The sequence below is a fragment of the Hemicordylus capensis genome, chromosome 1, assembly GCF_027244095.1.
Source record: "Hemicordylus capensis ecotype Gifberg chromosome 1, rHemCap1.1.pri, whole genome shotgun sequence".
Lineage (NCBI taxonomy): Eukaryota > Metazoa > Chordata > Lepidosauria > Squamata > Cordylidae > Hemicordylus > Hemicordylus capensis.
This window is the reverse complement of record NC_069657.1, coordinates 297,194,111-297,218,225: the sequence shown is the minus strand read 5'-3', so window position 1 is coordinate 297,218,225 and position 24,115 is coordinate 297,194,111. Positions and strand designations below refer to the sequence as shown.

The 24,115-nt window shown below is 42.3% G+C and overlaps 1 protein-coding gene across 2 annotated transcripts in view; it reads right to left on the bottom strand.

Moving 5' to 3' along the window:
* Positions 1 to 24,115, bottom strand: part of PRIM2 (DNA primase subunit 2) — a 138,704-nt gene that overhangs the window by 103,775 nt on the left and 10,814 nt on the right. The window contains exons 5-6 of one of the 2 annotated variants that reach the window (XM_053286498.1): positions 9,525 to 9,620; positions 8,184 to 8,321 (exon numbers count right to left, since the gene is read on the bottom strand). The exons of the other annotated variant lie outside the window; for it this stretch is intronic. Of the exons in view, the coding sequence (XP_053142473.1) occupies positions 8,184 to 8,321; positions 9,525 to 9,620 (234 nt within the window). The remainder of the gene's footprint in view (positions 1 to 8,183; positions 8,322 to 9,524; positions 9,621 to 24,115) is intronic. 2 annotated transcript variants of the gene reach the window in all.

The window sequence follows — 24,115 nt, the reverse complement described above, 5'->3', positions numbered from 1 at the left end:
GCCGCCTCCACCTCCCCAATGCGGCCGGGTCCACCGCCGCTTGCCTTTCCTCGCTGCCATTAGTTTTCAGTCCAGCGAACATTAACCATCCGGCATCCAGCCAATCAGGTGCCTCCCTCACCAGCACATATGGCCTTGCCACATCCCCACGCATGGTTGGTGGCTGACTAAGAGAATTAAGTATAATGATTAATTCGATTTCTATACCGACTTTCTAAAAATGGTTCAAGGCGGTTTACACAGAGAAATAATGAATGAATGAATGAATGAATGAATGAATGAATGATTATAGAAGTATATCAACATGTTTGGGTTCTTTTACCCAAGTTTGAGGTATCACTGTTAGTTCAATGGATATAAGCAAAAAACTGACACAAACCTATAGTGAATTCCCACAGAATGTATTCTGCTTTTTCAGATTCAGGATATTCCAAAATATGGAAAACCAAAAATACACAGCAACATGCACATGCAAAAACAAACCAGGGTTTCATTGTGAAATTCTCGTGAGTGCAAAAATTCAAGACACAAATTTACATGATTTCACAACTAGCAGCTTTTTTTATATAATGAAATTTGATTGCTGATTGAGAAAGGAACATGGCTTATTTACCATGAAGGCTTCTGCTTGCTGCTGGATTTGAGGACATTTCATGTGGATTATCCTTCCCATGTGCTCCAGAGACAGAACTATGTAAATTAGTTAAAGCTTTTAAGAGCCTGGGAAGGAGAACCCCACCCAGTTCTTTATAGCTAAGTCTAGCAAAAAGCTCAAAAAACCATTAAGAGCCAATCCCCATAAGGCAAGAGAAAAGGAGATCAATAAAAAGAAAAAACAAATTGAAGGACAAGATAAGAGGAAACAAGGTGTCCTCCCACAGCAGACCTGGGCACCCAGATGGGTGGGTCTAGCTGTCCTAAAATACAGCAGCAAGAAGAAGCTTTCATGCTAAGTAGCCAGTGCTCCTTTCTCTACTGCTGCTGGATGAGGACATATCATGTGGGACAAGCCACAGCTATATGAGCCGCGAGGGAATACCCAAGTCTACAGAGGCAGGAGGACCTGTTGTAACACTCTTCTGCTGAAAGAGACCAAAGCAGACTGGTGAAGATCCAGCTTGTAATGTTTAGTGAATGACAAAGGAGCAGACCATGTCACTGCTTTGCTGGTCTCAGACAATGGAGCATTTTGGGAGAAAGCTGCTGATGTAGTCCAACAATATCTGGGGGCACAAGGTTAAGAAACCCTGGTCTAGATGATGAAGAGACTCTGCAATTGATCACAGAATCTCCATTTTGAACTTTCTCAACTTGATGAATTTGTTCAAGTATTTTAGATCCAGAATGGCTCTGAGGGTAAAATCTTTTTTGGGCACTGTAAACAGAATAGAATAGATCCCTGACCTCTACTGATGAATATGAACCGGCTCTACTGTGCCAATTTCTAAAATACGTTGAATTGCTTGCAATTAGGGATGTGCATCGATTTGCTTTGGCACCATCCCAAGGACGGCGAGGGGTTCCCTTAAGAGGAGGCGGGCAGGTCCTACCTGCTCCCTCCTGGAATCCTCTGCCACCCTGTGCCGCCCCACCATGGCGCTAATCTCAGAAAAGCATCTCTGTGAAAGAGGCAGCCTGTGCCGCTGTTTCCTTTAAACCACCCTGCTGAGGCAATTAGGATGCTTCCCCCAGCATCTCTCATGCAGTGTCGGCAGGGCGGGGCGGTTTAAAGGAGACAGCAGCACAGGCTACCACTTTTCACAGGGATGCTTTTCTGAGAACAGTGCTGTGATGGGGCAGTGGAGGCTTCCAGGAGGGGCAGGTAAGACCTGCCTGCCTCCTTTTAAAGGAACCCCTGCCCCCAAAACGTATTGGGTGCAGGGAGCTGAATCATTTTGATGCTTCCTCAAAGAGGAGCCAAAATGATTCAGGCACATACCTACTTGCGATTTTGTGGCATTCACAGAAGATGATCTGGGGGGCTGGAGATGAAATCTATTCTGAACCTGTGCAAAATCAATTGGAGAACCCACTTGATGTTGGTGGAGCTCTCCTAGGAATGAAAGTAATCTGACAATCAACCCACGACTTGAAAAGGTTGAGAGCCAAAATTGTTGTCTAGATGTCCTGGCCTGGCCATTTAAAGCCAGATGCTGATGGGTTGATTTATTGGCTGTGTGCTTTCTATTCCAAAAAAGCCTCTGAGTCCTAACCTCCTTGTCTCTGAGATGAAAGGAAGGCCTGAAAGAATGAAAGGACTGAAATGGCTTTCTGTTTTGCCTGTGATCCTCCTTACAGGAGGTAGGCAGGGCCCTCTTTTTGCCCTTTGTTTCAATGAAGACTTCCTTGAGTGCCCTGAATAGTATTGATACATCATATGGATCAGAAGCTAAGTTAGATCTAGATGTGGCATCTACTTGGGAGTGCTTTAACCACAAACTGTGCCTTGCAACCACTGTAGAAGCTGTGGAGTGGGCGGAGAAACAAATCACATCCACTGTGGCATTAACCATAAAGGCTTGTGCCTTTTCAATTTTTAGTAGAGATTATCTGAAGCATTAGATACCAATAAAGATGATGCTTCATGCACCCTCCTGAGTGAAGTCTCAGTCTTTTTATCAAAAGCATCCTTAAGTGAGCTGTCCCCACCCTTTGGGAACATCACTCAAGATAGGAGTGCCAGCACAGAAGCATCGGGGGTGGGGGGGGCACCTTGAGCAACTCCATGGCCTCTTGAGGAACATTGAGGATAACCCACAAGAGATGTCCTCATCCAGCAGCAGAGAATGCAAATGTTTTAATGATGTGATATGTATATGGTATAGCTCATTGCTCTTCATTTTAAGGCCCAGGGGTCAGTAGTGGCCCCCATCAACCCTAGGTGCAACTCCCATTGTTTATTGGGCCTGTGCAAAGCTTTGGCTAAAGCTGAATACGCTGCATAGTCCCCTTGCACCATGTGGAGGCAAGTGTTCTGGATTTCCACCATACACAGACACAAGAATTTTGAAACCAAGAGTGATCAGCGAATGCTGATCCAAAGAGGTGAGCCCAAGCATGTAGGCACATCTGAGTATGTGCAAAAATGATAATATGATGTATGTCATGCATTTTTTCACAAGTTGTGGCGGACTGCACTGCAATGTTCCCTCTAGCATACAGAAGCAAATCCAGATGTCCATATCATTGGCAACTACTGTTATTTCTGTCTTCTGATAGAGTTATGCTGTTTTCACAATCACCAAGTAAACAAAAGGGAAAGGGAGAAGTTAAGTTTGTTAGGGGTAGTAATTTCCTAGGGTTTAATTTCTGACTGGCTGGAAGTGTTTGTCAGAGCAATTAGCCTGAGTGGGGGATTCATTCCAGGTGAGTGACTCAGCTTGTGGGAGGGGTCACATACCTGAAGAGAGTCAGTTTGCCTGCTGATGTTGAATATAAGTCTCAGACCAGAGGAACTTTGAGAACAAGCGTTTGCAAACAGATTATCAAGTTTAAAACCTTTAATTAGTTGACAACTGCATCCAGTACATAGCTTCAAGTGAACAGCCCTATATAATCTAAATAGCCAATCAGTTATTAAGGTAGAATGCGAACAGGGGAGGGGGTGCTTCCCAGTGTATTGCACCATTACCTGTTCCACGTGCAGGAACAGCGAGACAGGCAGAGTTGAGGGTTCTCAATGCATGGATACGACGGTGATGCCGGGAGGAGTTTAGATTTGTTAGGCCCTGGAGTACATTTTGAGGCAATCGAAGTCTGTACAAAAGGGACTGGCTCCACTTGAAACAAAATGGAACCAGACTGCTGGCGCTTTAAAAAAAAAAAAAAGGTCACAGAGCACCTTTTAAAATGACGCCTGGGATTTTGCCGACAGGAACTAGGTGGTATCTAGATCAGCCAGCAAAATCTCCTAAGGTGCGATGGTGCACACGTTTCGGATAAACTAGAAGGGGACAGAGTAGAGCCAGTAGTTGAGCAGAAGGAAACGCAGGACAGCTTGCCAAAAAGGTCAAATGATGGTAAGGGGAAGGATGGCACACACCAACACCAGCTGAGGGAGTTGGTGTATAGGTGTCCATATACCAATGCCAGAAGCCTCAGAGCAAAGATGGGTGAGCTGGAGTGCTAGTTGATTACTAATGAAAACATAGATACAGTGGGTGTAACAGAAACCTGGTGGGATGGTGAGAACCAGCAGGACACGGTTATTCCTGGATATAAACTCTATAGAAGGGAGAGGAGGATTGGGGGAGGAGCAGTGCTATATATCAAAGAAGAGATAGATTCTAATAAGCTAGAAAACCGGGTGGACTGGAGTCCTGCACAGAATCATTTTGGGTAACATTACGAGGACTGAAAGGAAATGTGTTACTCGGGATGTGCTATCGCCCTCTGGATCAAAGTGCTGAGAGTGAACTGGAGTTGGAGAAACAAACAAGAGAGGTGTCAAAAGAGAGAGAGGGCAGTAGTAATGAGCAACTACCCACACATAGACTGGGTGAATTCGTATTCAGCTAACAACAGAGGTGCCAAATTTCTAGACATGCTAAATGACGGTGCCTTCGAACAGTCAGTTGCGGAATCAACCAGAGAGATGGTGACCTTGGACTTAATCCTGACATATCGTCCAGGACCTGGCGCAAGATGTCAGAGTTGCAGAACCATTGGGTAGCAGTGACCATAGTGTGATCCAATTCAGCATATATGCAAGGGGAGAATTGTCAAGCAAATCCAACACAGATGTGTTGGATTTCATAACAGGAAACTTCTAAAAGAGATGAGGGGACTGGTAAAAAGGCATTGATGAAGGAGAACTAGTATGGCTTCTGTAAGGGAAGTGCCTCACTAATCTTTTGGAGTTCTTTGAGAGTGTCAACAGGCATGTGGATAAAGGTGATCCAGTTGACACAGTATACCTGGACTTCCAAAAAGCTTTTGACAAAGTTCCCCACCAAAGGCTCTTGAATAAACTTATCAGTCATGGGATAAGGAGGCAGGTTCATGTGTGGATTGGTAACTGGTTGAAGGACAGGAAACAGAGGGTAGGAATAAATGGACAGTTTTCACAATGTAGGGAAGTTGGAAGTGGGGTCCACCAAGGATCAGTACTGGGACCAGTGCTTTAACTTATTCATAACTGATCTAGAAGTTGGGGTAAGCAGCAAAGTGGCCAAATTTACAGGTGACACTAAACTATCTAGAACAGTTAGTTGTGGAATCAACCAGAGAGATGGTGACCTTGGACTTAATCCTGACATCTCGCCCAGGACCTGGTGCGAGATGTCAGAGTTGCAGAACCATTGGGTAGCAGTGACCATAGTGTGATCCACCGAGTTGTTAGCTGCAGAGAAACAGAAGTTTGGGCGTGGTATAAATTTGATAAATAAATAAATAAAGGGTAGCAAAATCCACAACAAAATGTGAGAAGTGCAAAATGCTCTCTTTAAACTTGAGGTTGGCAAAATGGCAAATGTGGTTCAATGTAAGCAAATGTAAAGTGATGCATATTGGGGCAAAAAACCCCAACATCATATATACCCTGGTGGGACCTGAACCGTCGGTGACTGACCAGGAGAAAGATCTTGGGGTCTCAATGAAAGTGTCGACTCAGCTCAATGAAAGTGTTGACTCAGTGCGCAGCACCTGTGAAAAAGGCTAATTCCATGCTAGGAATCATTAGGAAGGGGACTGAAAATTAAAATGCTAGTATTATATTGCCCTTATACAAATCTATGGTGCAGCCACATCTGGAGTACTGCATACAGCTTTGGTCAACATATCTTAAGAAGGATATTGTAGAACTGGAAAAAGATAAAGAGGGCAATCAAGATGATCAGGAGCCTGGAGCACTTTCCTTATGAGGCTAGGCTACAGCATCTGGAGCTCTTTAACATGGAAATGAGGCGACAAAGGAGAGACATGATCAAGGTGCATAAAATTATGCATGCAGTGGAGAGGGTGGACAGAGAGAAATTTTTCTCCTTCTCTCACAACACTAGAACCAGAAGCCATCCCATGAAACTGAAGGTTGGGAAATTTTAGGACTGACAAGAGGAAGTACTTTTTCACACAGTGCATAATTAATCTATGGAATTATTTGCTATGGGATACGTTGTGGCCACCAGCTTGAATGGCTTTAAAAGGGGCTTAGACAAATTCAAGGAGGACAGGTCTATCAATGGCTACTAGTCTGATGGCTGTGGGCCATCTCCAACCTCAGAGGCACGATGCCTCTCAATATCAGTTGTAGGGCAGGAACAGCAGGAGAGAGGGCATGCACATATATCTTGCTTGTGGGCTTTCCAGAGGTATCTGTTGAGCCACGGAGTGAAACAAGATGCTGGACTAGATAGGCCTTGGGCCTGATCCAGCAGGGCTGTTCTTACTGTGACTGTATTGGTTTCAGCATGAATGAGGTTATGTCCTTAGTCTTGCAAGTGTGCTCCAAGCATATCTACAAAGTGTTTGTTCTCTTTGTTCACAAGAAATGGTGTCTTGTTTATGAGCAGTGGTGAGCTTTTGCCAAAAAGAATTGTCATGGATGATTGCCTAGCAAGTCAGTTTTACTCCATATCCTTTATGCTCGACATCCTATACCAGGCATCCCCAAACTACGGCCCTCCAGATGTTGCTGAACTACAACTTCCAGCATACCCAGCCACAAAAAATTGTGTCTAGGGATGCTGGGAGTTGTAGTTCAGCAACATCTGGAGGGCCGCAGTTTGGAGATGCCTGTCCTATACCCATGCAAGACAACTGACACCATTCCACAGTGCTTCACATTATGTGCCTCATACTGCTGCAGTTTTTGGCCATAGTAATTTGAGAATCAGCACACCACCATCAAGAACACAACGAGTTTCCCAATCAGACCTTGTAACAACATTCAAAGGATCAAGAGTTCTTGCCAGAGATGACCTGTCAGCTTCTCATACACTGCTTATCAGGATCAAACAAAGAACGAGGCCAACAACACAACTCATAACTGAATTAATGTGTGATGTCTGTAAATTTAGTTAACAGTTTAGTGAGAAGCAGCCAAGCATTCTTTGGGTCATGAGATGTGGGTCAACATGTTTGATCTTCCCAATGATGAGGATATCCTTCTACAGTGCTTTCATTGTTACAGATGAGAAGACTTAGCCATTTTCACAGCTTTGAAAGATTTCCCCATTGTTTTGTCATGTCTTCTCCAGCTGATATCATCCGCAGTTACCTTCCTCTGGGTGGCTAGGTAAATATCCTGCAGTAAATATCCTGCACAGGTCAGTAAAATACTGGCTGAAATGATTATGAAATGTATCAATATCTTGGTCATGTCCTATAGATCCCTGGACATCTGGCATCAGAACTATCTATGGCCTGAACATCCTCTAACTACTGACCTTGGACTGGCCCCTGACATGTACTGGACCTGAACCACGGTACGTGAGAAACATCTGTCACTGAGCCAAGCACAAGAAGTTGCCAATGCAGGCAATGCTGTGCTCTGCTGTTTGCAGAACTGTCATGGGAAGGATTGTACGGATGCAGGCACTGTAGGAAACTAAAATGAGGATGAGCACGATCAGTAATATATTAATTAGCTATTGTATATCATGTACTTAGCAAGTCATCCAAACATCTACATTCTTAACCAGCAATCACATTTCAGTTAGAAAACAAAGCTCCACAAGCTAATATGTGTAAATTGGTGTCTTCCGCAACATTTCTGCATTCACGAAAGGTTCACAATAAAAACCCTGTCATTTGTTTTTGCATATGCATATAAACTGTATATTTTTGGTTTTCCATATCTTGGACTCTCCTGAATCTGAAAAAAACTGAAATACCTTCTATAGGAATTAGTTCTAGGTTTGGGTTAATTCTTGCTTATATCCACTGGACTATACAATAAAAGTTAACCAACAATAAGAACTGTATTACTTTACACAAAAAATGGTTGCAAAATACTAATGCCACCTCTGGCAGAAGAGCTCCAATTTTACATTAAACAGTAAAGTAAAGTGCTACTTAATGAGGGTAAGGAGTTTATAAAGCTGAACTACTTCTTAAATCCTGTAAGCTAAATCCCCATGCCCTACTCCAATCAGCTTTTCCAGGCTGGATGCAATGTTGCCATTTATAAACAGAGAACAAAAGGACCATAAAGCACAGAGCAAATTAGGAAAAGAGAAACTTACTGCCAGGGCTTTCGACAGTTTGGTTCTATAATCATTCAGGACAATAGCAACAATATCCTGCTGAGGTACATAGGCATAGCCACCATGGAAATAGACTCTTCTTACACGAACTAAATCCACAGCATCACAAAAAGGAACCTGAATGTGACAAGAATGAGAATTAGACAATGTTATTTTAGCTTAATTATACAGAACCCAAGTAAACAGAAATCAATTCTTTTTAAAAAAAAAAGATTAATAGCAGAAACAATCTGCAACTTCAGGAATGCATCCGTTTTACCAACTAAAGCATGAGTGTACAATTCTTAGATTACATGAAGGCCATATTTTCCCACCATTTCAGCAGATAGGTGGTATTTAAGGTACACATTTTCTAATACTCGTGATTCTTGTTTACAATAGGGAACTGCAGCATCTCAAGGAAACCAAGTGCCATCATTAATGTATGCACAAGCTGCATGGCAGACAAATATTTCCCAAAGTAATGTGTCAAGATAACACTAAGGATTTTTAAAAATTGACCTTTTAGGTACTTTCCCTAGTCAGATGCCCTTTTCTCATACAGACAGGTGCTTGAAACTGGTATTAATTGATGTAGATATGTGTCCCCATGTGTTAAATATACCACTTTCCAATGGGGAGTCATCCATTCTCAGGAAATAGTTACAAGATTTGCTTTCAGCACACCCTGGGAAGCCAATTGACTGCAAAGGACCATGGAATCTGATCATCCAATTTGATTGCAATATTCTCTCTCTCACACACACTCACGGTTCAGGATTGCATCACCAATTAGTGATTTGCACATTGTCCGCAGAAGGTGTGTGTACTCAAGGGCCAAAGCCCAAATGAGATAACGGTTTATTTATGAGCAGCAATTCTCTTAGTCCTCTCTGAGCTCAAAGCTATCTGGCCTGCTCCCTGGCTATTTTCTGCTATTGGAACCCTGTTGGACATGTTTATTAGTTGAGAAGTCTGATGTAACAACCAAGTGCCTGCAAGTTAAGTTGAGGAAAGATACCTTTACCTGCAAAACACAATTTATTATACAAAATACTTTCCTATTAATCTCTCCTGGCCATAATATTTGCCTTTAGAACCTGACTTCCTGATTTTCACCCAGGAAAAGTACTTTATTTGCCTATCTGCATATGTATTAGAAGGTTAGGGCTAGTATACAGATTGGTAATTAGCCATCATTTCTCTTGAAACAAATATTTTACCAAAAAAAGCTAAATATGGAATAGCAGCATTATTCACCTAAGTGAAAAACACTGAAATTAAGAGAACAGCAGTACAAAAGGTCATTTCTTCTTTTATAGTCTCAACCCGCTTACTTACTTTGTAGTACACACATTCTTCTACTTTAACACCGCCAAAACCTGGAGTTGAATTTCGCAACTCTTCTGCAATTTTCTGCTTTTCAGTTGTATCAATCTAAAATAAAAGTAGTTACACATTTTAAATGGCTGAAAAAGTGAAGCTTTGTAAGCTAACCCTAATGGAAGTCAAAATGTACTATCAAAATGAGCAAGAAAGAATCTTAAGGAAATCAGCTCAACTGAAGGTTTTTGAATTAGGTAGGTAAAGCATGAAAAGTTAAGAAACCACCATGCAAGTAACATTCACAGTGGTGCTCTTTTTTCTTTTCAATGTCCTAAACAGATGTCACCACACAGTCTAAGAGTTAAGTCTCTGTGTATACTCCTGCTAACTGGGCAAGAGGCACCTTTTAAAATAGCAGCTCCTGTATTTAGCAGCACCTCTCCCTATTCAACCTAGCAGAGCATCTTTGGCTATTGTTGTTGTCATGCTTGTTGGTGTTTGTTTGAAAATTGGGAGCCCTTTTGGGGGAGGGGATGATCTACTTTTTTCTGCCATGTAAACCAATTTGAGAGCTTTTGTTGACAAGCATTATATAAATGTTTTTGAGCAGTATTCAAGAAGTTGAACTCATCAAGTTGAAATCCCTGCTAACAAAGTTAGAATCACCTTTTAATGTGGTGATTCTCTTTATTTAGCAGGGGGAGAGTAAATGGCCCTATCCACGCCCAGCACAGGACCTCCAGTGACTGTTGCTGGTGTCTATCTTATGTTTCTTTTTAGATTGTGAGCCCTTTGGGGACAGGGTTCCATCTTATTTGTTTGTTATTTCTCCGTGTAAACTGCCCGGAGCCATTTTTTGAAGGGCGGTATAGAAATAGAAAGAAAGAAAGAAAGAAAGAATGAATGAATCTTCCCAAAGGCTTCCTCCTTACTGCAGAGCTCATATTCTGAAAGGAGGTTTATACTCATATTTAATGTTTTGGCCAATGGCCGTAAATAAAGTATCTATCTATCTATCTCATATTTAAAAGGAAGAGATCAGACTGGAGTTTCTTAAGCCTTAGCCAGAAGGCTAAGTTTCTGGCTAGCTTAGTTGCCAAAGCTTCTTCTCAAGCCTTCAGAATAAAGTATCAATCCTTGTTACCACCATAATAATTATTTCTTCTAAGCCAATAGACTAAGTTAAGCTTAATCATGAGAACATGTGTGATTGGAAGGTAGCTTTCTATCACAGTAATATATTCAAGTGTGCTAACAGAGAATTTTGTCTTTGCCGCTAACGTACAGGGAATGTTGGTGTGTAATTTGAATTTTTTCAAGTTACTGCCTTTAAAGCAGTCTAGCAGCTGAAGTCATGCTTCTCTTGCAGCCCAACTCCCACAGCAGTAACAGCTCTTCCTCACTTTTTAATATTATCCAAGTGGACTTTTTCTACTTAGTCGAGATTTTATTTTTAAGTATCAGCCTATTTTAGACCAGAAAGGAGGAGTATACAGCCTCATCAAACTGGCACGTATGCAAGTAAACACAGAGATAGCCATAACACCCTCAGGTTTTCATGCCTCATTACAATCACCTCTAGTCACATGTGTAAGGGCAGAACAGACTCTTTCCTTTTCTAATCTAACATAGCCCTGGGGCAATTAACTCTTGGGTGGCATTAAATGCTGTTTAAGACACCCACAAATAAGCAGTTAGGTCAGCATTCTTCCTTGTGCCCCAAGCAAGACACACTAGGACTGAATCACAAGAGGTCAAGAAGGAATCTAGCCTTTCCACAATATAATGAGCAATGCTCCACTTCAAAAAGGCAATCCACAGTTCCCCAATCCTCACCACCATATAACCCACAAGTTTCACCATAGGAAGCATTTAGCACCCTCTTTGTGATATATGAAGCTGTACCAATATTCAGTACCAGTGTTCCTGGTTGTGTTTAAAGCCAGTCATATCTGGCAGAATAAAACCATGAGAAAGCAAAGCCTGCACAGATTATTGCATTAATACTCATGACCAGAAACACAGTCTTTGTTTTATCAACACAATGACCATACAATACACATTATGAGAAAGCAGCCACTGTATGATCACGTCATAGCCAAGCAAGCATCTAGACTTCCCATGTTCAAAGCCAACTCTATCTACTGCCTCCCAAATTATTTTACTAATGTGAAAATAAATGTTTATCACTAACATTTGCATCAAAGGCAGCATTAGATGCAGCTATGTTGCAATGTGTATGGCTTCATTGTATTTTAAATTTTCACAAGTTTATTGTAATTACTAAAAGCCATCTTAGCAAAGTCCATTTAGATCTCTGTTGATAATCAGCATCTGTTTCTAATCAAACTGAGACTATTAACAAATTAAAATCCTTAATTAGTATTGTGTGCATTTTGCACAAATTGCTTGTCATTATGTTTATGGAAGTGAGAAGAGGCATCCACACTAGTTATTCTTCAATCACATTTATTACTTCTTTTTTACAAAACTGTGGAAAAAAGCATACCATATGCGTAGAAAGCAAAGCTAGAGTTCTTGAAGGAAATTTCACAAAACTGCTCTGTAGACAAGACAAACTATTACACAAAGGGAGGGACAGAAGGTCAAACCCACCCCATCCCCCCACCCCGAGAGAAAGAGATTAACAGCAAATCAGGTCATATGAGACGCTCAGGTTTGTAGAGAAGATACGCTGCTAACCAGTGATAATAGCCTGACTGTAAGAAAGCATCCAAATCACACAAGGGAGGACAACAGCATACCCCAACAAAGGAGAATCAACAGAAAGACATGGAGCCATAAAAATAGACTAACCAACCAAGTCAGTACAAGCAGCAAAATGGATTCCTAATTGCCTCCTACTGAGAACAGGAAATGCGTTCTTAGATTAACGCAAGAGCATCATCTTAAAACAAGATAATCTAGACGATTAATTGCAGTTGCTTCCCCTCCACATCTTGCCAGATTAAGCAAGTGCCAGCAGTGTCACCCCTGTATCAAACCTTTCACATTCAGATTTAAAATTTAGATTCCCAAAACATGGCTTTTTGAAGGATATTCCTGCTTCTTAACAAATATGCTGCTCCAACAAATTCAGTGAAATTGACTGAACATACAACTGGATGGTCTTCTCTCTACTCTGTGGTAGGCAAGCACTGAAATGCTTTGGATTCCTTCCCACTCACAGTTTCATTAAGTTAGACAGTTGATTATCTACTATAATAAAAGGCTAAGTGAGTGGCCGTGGCTTTGGAACGTTGGGGATCTGCGTCCCTGCCTCCCTGGGCTGTTCTGGGCCTGCGCGAAGCGCAGGCCCAGAAGAGCCCAAGGGACACAGGACTGCAGACACCAGTGTCCCACAGCCACGGGCGGCCATTAGCCGGTGTGTGGCGGCGGGGGAAAGAGTCCGAGGCGGCGGCAGAGCCGCCGCCTCGGCCATGAGCTGCGGCACGGCGAGAGGAGGCCGAGGCAACCAGAAGCGGCCGCCCTGAAAAAGGCAAGGGCAATGGCAGCGGGGGAAGACCGAGACGGGGGACAGGGAAGCTGGGCGAGGTGGCAGCGAAGCCGCCAACGAGGCCCCCGCCCGCTCACAGCTGTCCCCCCGCCTGCTCACCCGCCCTCCCAGCTGCCCAAAATCACCTTCCCCGCTCCCCCCAAAAAAAGATTAAGGGCCAAAATGGCCCATGAGAAGGTGGCCGCCCCTGCCTATCGCCCTCCCGCCCACCCAGCTGCCGAAGACCACCTTACCCGCTCCAGCCCGAGGGAAAAGAGAGGAGCTCACGAGCAGAGCTCCTCTCTGTGCTAAGTCACTGCTCAAACTGCCGCTATGGACGCAAAGGACGCCTATTGCGTCCATTGCGACAGTATGGGCAGCAGCTTAACACAGAGAGTAGCTCTGTTCCCGAGTTCCTCTCTTCTCCTTCGGGCTGGAGCGGGTAAGGTGGGCTACGGCAGCTGGGTGCGCGGGAGGGCGATAGGTGGGGGCGGCCACCTTCTCATGGGCCATTTTGGCCGTTATTCATCCACACACACACACACACACCCAAAGTATAAGCAAAATAAGGAAGAACAAAAACAGAGACAACAACAAAACAAAAAACAAAAAGAGAGAGGGGACAAGGGGGGAAAAAGAGACAGAAAGAGAGAGAGAGAGACAGAAAAGACGGGATAGAAAGCTAGCGCCCGTTATCATAACGGGCTTAAAAATACTAGTCTACTATGAAATGAAATATTTCCCAAGAACTAAAACAGACTTAGCACCACTACTCAAATGTAGTGACATATTTCAAGGATCTCACAACTGAAATCCTAATATATTTTGCAGTTAAACTCATAATATGGTTCTAATCACATTTCAATTTTATAGTTCTATAAACTTGAATCAATTAATCGGTGCAATCCACTAGAGCATCAATCTAGGATTTTCTCACCACTTTTCAGTAGAACTGAAAGAATGCAAGAGTTGAGGGTCTGGAGGCTGTATAAAATCCAGGGGCTCTTTCTCTCTCCACTCCCCAGTCCCCACCAGGAGTCATGTCTGGGGCATCTGGACAGGGGCGTAACTACTATTAGGCAAGAGGAGGCGGCTGCCTGGCGGCCACCACGCCTCAAGGGACCCCCAGAGGCAAGTCACATGACTATATTGTGAAGTGTGTGTGTGTGTGTGTGTGTGTGTGTGTGTGTGTATCACCGAGGGGCCCATTTTAAAATTTTGTCTCTGGGCCCACTCCAGACTTGTTATGCCCCTGCATCTGGGCAACTGTCTCCATTCTTAATTCCTAATCTTTTCCCTCCTTAAAAACCACTGGGAATTACTCATGGAACAAGTGTTCCAAAAAGAAATTGGGAAGATAGTAAACAATCACCATTTCCCACTACTGGTAAACAGCAGTCTTGGTTAACTTGTTTTTTGACAACTCCCATTATCCTTGGCCTTCAGCCATTGCAGCTGGGGACAATCAGAGTTCTAGTTCAGAAAACAAAAGGTTACCCAAGACTGTGAAGCAGAGATGCATGCAGGATTGCCAGAGAGACTTGTACCAGACTATCCATGAACAAACGAATTGCTGTGGGTAGTGGTGAACAAGCACAAGATTGTTACCACTGCTCTCAATTCCCATCTCAGCCTTTTCTTTTCTTGTAAACACATGGTTATGAAGTACTAGGCAAGTGACAATAGTTTCTGCTGAAGAATTAGAGAGAGAAAACTGGAAAGTCCAATGATCCATAATGAATCTGGTGACTCTTCGTTAAAATAAGTTTTAGAGGAAACTAGAAGAGATAGTGGATGGAATATTGCAAATTGTCAGCCATTAAGAGTAAGGCTAAATTCCTAGAATATAAAGCAATATAACTCAAGCCTACCTGGCAATCATCCCCTTTCATATCTGTTGTTATGGCACATCTTCAAGGTGAGAGGGGCCCTGAACATTCAGTGGTAAGAAAATGAGCATGTGCATATGATCAGAGAGTTACTCCAGTTGCCACCAGTTGATACAGAATTCAAATTTCAAGCTTAGGAAAATGCCATTTTCTCTTCTAAAATTGAGTGATAGCTTCTTATATTGCATTTTAAGTTTTAACATTTCCTCCATAACCTCAGAAGGGTACTATACATTTTGACATCCACATTTAATTTAAATTTAAACAGGGAAATGCTGACTTCCTCAACAACAGAGGGCAGTCTGCACTACTAGGATAGCACTTCCCCTGATGGATAGCAGAGTCAGCTTCTGACTTCAGAGAAAAGGGTCTTCCCTGAACTTGGATGCCAAGCCTGGCAGAGGAGGAGTCTCTCAATCTTCAACAAGGATAAAAATGCCTGACAACAAGGCTACTGCTATCATGTGAACATAACAGAATAGTAAGAAGAACATCCTCCAAGGTCTCTATATGGCGATTGATTGATTGATTGACTGATTGCCGTCAAGTCAGTATTGACTCTTAGTGACCACATAGACAGATTATCTCCAGGATGATCTGTCTTCAACTTGGCCTTTAAGGTCTCTCAGTGGTGCATTCATTGTTGTCGTAATCAAGTCCATCCACCTTGCTGCTGGTCGGTAGGGGTGGACCCGGACCGGTCCGGAGGCCATTGAAAAGGCCTCCAGACCGGTCCGGAGCTGGGTGGTTCGGTCCGGGGGGTCGCTTTAAGAGCGGCGGGAGGGTTTACTTACCCCTCCCGCCGCTTTCCGATGTGGCCCCCGTAATTCGTAGTGTAATTGGGGTGGCAGGATATCTCCCTGCCGCCCCTTCCCCGCTGCTCCTCTGCAAAGCGCTGCAAAGCTCCCAGTAATGCTTTGCACGCGCTCACTGAATACCTGCATGAATCACTGCCCCACTTTTTAAATGTAAATTTAAAAGAAAATTGGGTTTCCAACCCAAGAAGGCAGACAAGCCAGAGGGAGCGCGAAGGGGGCGGGAAGGGCAACAAGAAGGGGAGACGAGGTGGCGTGGCTGGCGGAAGAGAGGCAGGGAAAGGACACGAGGGAGAAAGGACACACGGCGGTCCTCCTGAGAGGAGCACATACAGACTGCTCACCCTCTGCTTTTAGGATCATAAAAAAGTCCGCTTTGAAAGCCCGGCTCCCCTCCTCATCTCTCTTAGCAATAGCCATCCATCCCGCCTTCCCCCGCTCTCCAGCCCCGCCTCAGCCGCAGCTACTATAGCAGCAGGGGGACTCAGTGGAAATTTATCTCTAGTTTATCTTGGCAGCAGGGACAGGAGTGGAAATTTCCACTGAGTCCCCCTGCTGCTATAGTAGCTGCGGCTGAGGCGGGGCTGGAGAGCGGGGAAAGGCGGGATGGATGGCTATTGCTAAGAGAGATGAGGAGGGGAGCCGGGCTTTCAAAGCGGACTTTTTTATGATCCTAAAAGCAGAGGGTGAGCAGTCTGTATGTGCTCCTCTCAGGAGGACCTCCGTGTGTCCTTTCCCTGCCTCTCTTCCGCCAGCCACGCCACCTCGTCTCCCCTTCTTGTTGCCCTTCCCGCCCCCTTCGCGCTCCCTCTGGCTTGTCTGCCTTCTTGGGTTGGAAACCCAATTTTCTTTTAAATTTACATTTAAAAAGTGGGGCAGTGATTCATGCAGGTATTCAGTGAGCGTGTGCAAAGCATTACTGGGAGCTTTGCAGCGCTTTGCAGAGGAGCAGCGGGGAAGGGGCGGCAGGGAGATATCCTGCCACCCCAATTACACTACGAATTACGGGGGCCACATCGGAAAGCGGCGGGAGGGGTAAGTAAACCCTCCCGCCGCTCTTAAAGCGACCCCCCACCCCAGTGCCGGACCGCAGTGTGGCGGTTCCGTGCACACCCCTACTGGTCGGCCTCTTCTTCTCTTTCCTTCAACTTCTCCCAGCATTATGGACTTCTCTATATGGCTATGGGAGTGGTTATAACCCAAATATTCAACTGAGTACAGCCACTGAGGCACCCACAGGTAAAAGATGATTGCTCTGTAAGGGACCCATGGATAACAAATTATTAAAGGCCAGATGATCCCTTAAGATACAGTTTTATTATGTCAGTTATCCTTATAATGTAGTATAACCTGTTGTAACTTATCCAAGAGCAAATCTGAACCCCTGTTTCAAATTTCACCTCTGCCTCAAACTCACTAGGTGGCCTTAGGCAAGCCACTCCCTCTCAGTCTCAGCACTCCAACTGCCATATAAGGATATTTACTCTAACTTGCAGAATTGTTATAAGAATCACTTTAAGATAACACATGTGAATTGCTTTGCACACCTAAACAGAACTATACAAACACTAAGCATTATGGCTTCCCACCTCTAATAGCCATAATCTACAAATGTATCTTTACTTTCCAAGTTTACTTGCATCAAATCAAGTACAAAACCTGGTATTTTGTGGAGTCTTCTGTTAGCAATGTCAGCCATTTTATAGCTACAAGCTAAGCAAAATTCAAGCCTGTGCCTTATGGATATAAACTACAGACCATTAAAACGGTAGTAATAAATATAAGGTTCTCCAGCCCAAGTTCCCATATATATTGCTGGTAATAGCAGAATATTAGCAGCTGCATTCTTAGAACGATGTTTTGCTGACCGGCTGGTGTCTCAAAACAAAAGTCTCTGATCAAGATCACACTACTAGAATTCGTTCATGAGAAGCCACCCTTTAGCTAGTTAAGTCAAAGCACAGGAGATATCAGAAATTTGATTTACACTTTAAAATTAACTACTATCAAACATCCAGTCATCCTTGTGTTACTTTCACAGAAAATCAAAATCCCTTAATTCTTGGAGATGCTAAATTACCAGTGCTCAAATAAATTCCTCTACTGCTCAATTAAAAAGGTTTGAAAGTGAAATAAATGAAATCTATCTGCTTTTATCAGAACAAACTGATGATAAAACAGGAAATTGAACAACTGTCATTTGCACTGCTTAACAAACCTCTCCAAAGTCTTTTTAAAAATCACAACAAAATCAAAGAGCAGCTACCTGGGGGAAAACTGAATTTCACTGACTTCTGCTTTCTTCCCCCTTTTATTCTGCACAGCAGACCAACTGCTGCATTATAGAGCATTAGCTCCTCCAACTGACTACTCCAGGACACTGTTTTTCTTCCCCTAGTAGTGCAGTACAAGGTACTCATAATTTTTTTAAACAAGATTTTTAGATATCTATATATTAAAGATTCATGAATAAAACTTCATTAATTAGTGTTACAAAGAGTGGCGAATTCAGATGTCAGTTAAGTTCAGGCAATGCTTTATACAATTCATAGTAAAATTTGATCACACTGTATCTTGCAGTCTTTCCCTTCACAATGTCACAACAGAAAAAGTAAAAATGTAATATCTATGTTAAATAAAAAGGAATCATCATCATCATTTTTATTTCCCTTTCTAGTCCAGCATCCATGAATCTACAAGTGCATGACAACAAGGCTACTGCTATCATAGAGCCCCTGGTGGCGCAGTGGTAAAACTGCCGCCCTGTAACCAAAAGGTTACAAGTTCGATCCTGACCAGGGGCTCAAGGTTGACTCAGCCTCCCATCCTTCCGAGGTCGGTAAAATGAGTACCCAGAATGTTGGGGGGCAATATGCTAAATCATTATAAACCGCTTAGAGAGCTTCCAGCTATAGAGCGGTATATAAATGTAAGTGCTATTGCTATCATGTGAACATAACAGAATAGTTAGAAGAACATCCTCCAAGGATGAGTGAATCTCTCACTCTGCAGCAAGGATAACAAGTGTATCACGTCCCCTTTGGCCATCTCTGCTAGGAGATTATGGACAGAATCAAGAGCTCTTTCATCCCCACATGGGTCTCAACGATGGTAAAAAAAAATTATGTTGACACCAACCTCAACCATAATTAATGCTAATCAAGTTCAGTCTTAACCAGGCTGAAATTTGCACTTGATAGGTGAAGGTTGGCAGGGAAGCGCATGATCCCATGGCCTGTTCTCATTTCCTTCACTATATTACACAATGGAACCTTACCTTTCCAAAAATAATTATGTTTTATATTTTAAAAAATATTTTCTTTAATTTAGAAATAAAGTATCTTGTTTCCTTTGGTGACAAATTTTGGAAAAACCATACTTGAATCCAAATCCACATTTCTGTCATGAAATGTGAGAGCCAGCGTGGTGTAGTGGTTAGAGTGCTGGACTAGGGAAACCCTAGTTCAAATCCCCATTCAGCCATGATACTAGCTGGATGACTTTGGGCCAGTCACTTCTCTCTCAGCCTAACCTACTTCACAGGGTTGTTGTGAGGAGAAACCTAAGTATATAGTACTCTGGGCTCCTTGGAGGAAGAGTGTGATATAAATGTAATAAATAAATAAATAAAATTATGAGTAAAGCATTAATCTCTTAGAAATGTCTAACAGCACACCTATGTTTCCATCGCCCCCGATGGGATTTGTCACCTTAAACGTCAGCACTCAGTCCTTCCTAAAAACTAGCTGTGCTTGCAGGAGACTCTGCATGTAAAATATATTACAAAATCTTCTAGTGTGTGTAATATTTTAAAATGTTTGGTTTTTCTAACAAGTCTTATGGAAATAATTGAGAAGTTTTTCTTCCATAGAAGTGATTGATTAAGTGCCGTCAAGTCGGTGTTGACTCTTAGCGATCACATAGATAGATTCTCTCCAGGATGATCTGTCTTCAACTTGGCCTTTAAGGTCTCTCAGTGGTGGCTGTGGTGTATTCATTGTTGTCATAATCAAGTCCATCCAACTTGTTACTGGTCGTCCTCTCCTTCTCTTTCCTTCATCTTTTCCCACCATAGAAACAGCCAAATCAATATTGTCACGATAAAGCTTCTATACTATATTACTTCCAAGTTTCAGTTATTATATCCTTTGACAGTATAATCAGTGCAACTTTGCTTGTAATCAGAGATCAAAGGAAAGGAGCCTACAATGTTCAGTTTTCTTTTCCTATGGTTTCTCTCATTTGAAACTTGAGAGGATCAATAAACTAAGGAGATGGAAAGCACCAAGGACCAATTATTACTCCAACCTAGTCCATTAACATGGGCATACCAAATAGGAAGGACGTGCAAAACATTTTGCAATCAAAATGGACCATTTCGAGTGTTCTGAACTCAAAACAAAACACCCATAAAATAAAGGGCCTGTTTGGAGCACAAAACAAAACAATCCCATTTCAAGTCGAAACATTTCAAGTGCCATTTTGGAGGGCTGTTTTTTCCAGGGAGAACTGGTCTGCTGATTTGGGTCGGAAGGTAGACCAGTCCTCTGATGCAGACTGAAGCGCTACGTCTGGGGCAGAGACCTGATCTACCTGCCAACCTGAATCAGTAAACCAGCTCTCCCCAGAAAAACAGCCCTCCAAAATGGCACTCAAAACATTTCTAGTTTATCTTGGCTTGGCCGCTGTTTTGATCATTTTTTGTTTTGTTTCAAGCTAAAAAAAAAAAAAGGGAAATCTTTGTGTACATCCCTACCAAATAGTATGTGTTCTTCCTGTTTAAGTGTAGTAATGGTTTATTAGTGTGTATTATTCTTAAACACATTCTAGCAGCTTCAAATAGAGTGCTGAATACAATTTCTACTATCCCAAAGAGAGGTGTGTGTGTGTGTTTTAAATTATGCCGTTGTCAAAGGCTTTGAACTGTATCCTCTCGCAGATTGTTTATCAGGTTGTCTGCTGTTGGAGTTCTGACCTTTTCTTAGGAAACAAAAGTGTAACGGAACAGAAGGCTTTCTACAAATCTTGTTAACCTTTACCATTTGCTTCAGGGTGGGTTCCCCCCTCACCACTCCTTTTCCCCTTGAGCTTTGAGTGAGAGAGAGAGAGAGAGGTTTTGTGTGTATATCTATAATTTTTACATGCAATAAGAAATATGCTTGACATTACCCCCCACCCCGCATTTGATTCTTTGATTCCAATTTATCACTGACTCCTAGAAACATGAACAGGTTATGATGGGCTTGGCCATAAGCAGGGATTTATTTCATGTAAATTGGTCAGTTCCATATTTTGTTTATCCTCCCATTTTGTCCATCTCAGCTTTACTCAAAATGAATGTGAATATGGGCTCTTTTTCCCCTCCGTTCAGTAACTTGGCATAGCAGTATTGGGCTCCTACATGCTGTACTATTGGTTTTTTTCCTTTCTGGAAGCAGTTAATGTTTCTATAAACTGAGACATGAACCTATTGCTTGGTCTTGCATGTGTGTTCTGCTTTTTATAGTGGGTTTTTTCTTACCTTCCCTAGTCATATTTTCCTTTTAGAATCCATCTTCATTACAATCTTCCCGCACCGTCCTGGTTCTTACAGAAGCTGTTACTACAAACACTGACTGCATAGTTCCTTGCTATATTTTGAATATCTATATATACTATTCTGATAAATTCTTTTCCCCCAAATTAGAAGCTAAAACTACCTGGTGCACATGATCCATGTTCTGCTGCCCTTGGATTGTTTCCATCATAAAGTCTTTTTCTGTCTTGTTGTCATCTGGCCTTTGGGTGAGTGTATAATCAGGGTTCTCATCATTCCATTTGCCATACTCTTTTCATATTATATTAATATCATGGCTGCTAATATTGTCAGCTAGAATAAACTGGGTTTAGGCAATCCAGCAAAGAAGAGACAAGTCCTGACAAAACTTTAAAAAAAAATGCACACCAAGGTGGCATTCCTGCAGGTTTCCAGTAGATAAAGACAGAATGTCTAAAGATCGGGTCAGTGAAGCATTTGCCAGTAGTTTTTCCAAAAAGTCTGAGGAAGAGTAATGCTTTTGATTATTAAGAAATTTTCTTGGCAGAAACTGAAAGAAATAACTGACCCAAATGGCCACTTTCCAATTCCGATTGCAAAAACCCCAACCACCGCTATGGTGGATATTATACCTTGAAGGCAAAGGCTACTCATTTATTTCTGATATCCATAAGAATGATTTTAGACTGGACTACTTTTTAATTTCATCTTCATTAGTCCCTTCTGTTGTCCACAGCAACACTGAAGCTCTAACCATTTCAGAACATGATCCAGTATCTTTAAGTTTCCAATTAGACCCATCCTATCCCACATTATAAAATGTAAAAATAATAAATAAGATGCCACTACAATTCTTCTCTTCAAAATGACCTAAGTTTCAAAAGCCAAATGGAAATGGAACTGAAGGAATTTTTTTGAACTCAATATAGGATCCTCTCCTACAGAAGCCATTGCATGGAATACTTAAGGCTTTCATAGGAACATAGGAAGCTGCCATATACTGAGTCAGACCATTGGTCCATTTAACTCAGTATTATCTTCACAGACTGGCAGTGGCTTCTCCAAGGTTGCAGGCAGGAATCTTTCTCAGCCCTATCTTAGAGATGCCAGGGAGAGAACTTGAAACCTTCTGCTCTTCCCAGAGCAGCTCCATCCCCTGAGGAGAATATCTGACAGTGCTCACACCTCAAGTCTCCCATTCATATGCAACCAGAGCAGACCATTCAGGGTTGTATTATATCCTGTAAATAAATATAATTTATATTATAAATAAATAAATAAATAAAGTATCCTTCACATCCTATAAGAAAAGAAGCCAGGATAGATTTCAGCAGGAAATGGAGAGTCAAGTGAAGACTCTTCTAACTCATTATGCCTCTAATCTGTGTCCATCATTCTATCATGATCTCATGCATGCTAAATTTGAATCGAACATTATGATGCCTCCAAGGCAGAATGGGCCCAGTTGCATTTAAAAAATGGTATTGGAAGTGTGGTGAATGTGCACACAAACGCTTAGCATACCCATTAAAACAAACTCAGTTATGTAACTGTATTCCTAGCTAACTCTGAAACATCTGGGCCTGATGGTTTTCCAGTAGAATGGTACAACGCATTTTCAAACATTCTACTTCCCAGATTATTGTCAGTCTCCTCTGAGGTCCAGCATACTAAATCTCTTCCACTATCTCAATTCAATGCTGTTATTTCACTTCTGCTTAAGCCTGACATAGGTCTGTAACTGGCACAGTTAGATGGATCCATTTCTTTAATCAGTGTTGATATTAAAATTCTGGCTTCTCTTTTGGCCAATATACTACAATCTGTTATAACTTCAATAGTTCATCCTGATCAAGTGGGTTTCATTCAAGGCTGTCAAGGTAGATATCTGTTTACTGCTTGATCAAGTTTCACTTTCACAGAACACTTTCCTTTTTATAGAAGATCTTGCTTCTTCTATCACCGCTTTGCCCCCTGACCCCCAAAAAACCTCCAAATTTCCAAAAAATCTCACCAAACCTTGAATACTCAGGTTGCGGTTGGCGAGACCTGCCACAATTTCCCAATTGCGGATAAGCAAATCCGCAATTGAGAAACCCGCAGTTGGTGAGGGAACGACTGTATTTGCATAATTTCCTCTGTTTCAGATCAACAACTGTGTTAACCCCTTCATCCTCCCCACCTCCCTCTTCTGTTTTGGGTGGGTGTTTTTGTTGTTGTTGTTGTTGTTGTAATTACTTTGTTATGACATTAAAAAAATGAATACAATTAGGGGGGGAACTTTAACCATTCCATTGTTCCACACTATAACAACTTTGTCAGAGAAACTGGCCTTCACTAATTTCACTTTAACCCATCCCCTCTCTATAACTGTTACAAAATATGAAATGCCATTAATTGGTGTCTTTCTAAAGCAGCTCACAAGCTGTTATGGCAGGATTACATCATCACTGATCATAGCTTCATCTTTACCCGACTGGCAATTGTGGAACTAGATGAATCTTCAGTCGGATCCAGCAGGGCCTCTCATACATTCATTAGAAGTGTAAATACAATACACCCTTTATTTTTGCAGGTTCTTCTCTTGCAGTTTTGCCCATTTGCAGACAACATCCTTGTAGACCAATTCAGATATTGTGGGGATCGTTTCTATCATGCATGGGGTTTTTTACTTGGGAAACCGGTTTAACATCCCCTAAATTGGTCTACCATAATCCGAGATGCAGCATGCAGGCTCCTTCAGGAGGTTTAAAGTGTAAATAACCAACCCTGGACACTAGCTGAGAAGTGGCACAAAACTGGATATTTACACTTTAAAGCCCCAGGAGCAACCTGCATATACTTCTCAGAAACCCAACATTGTTTTAGGG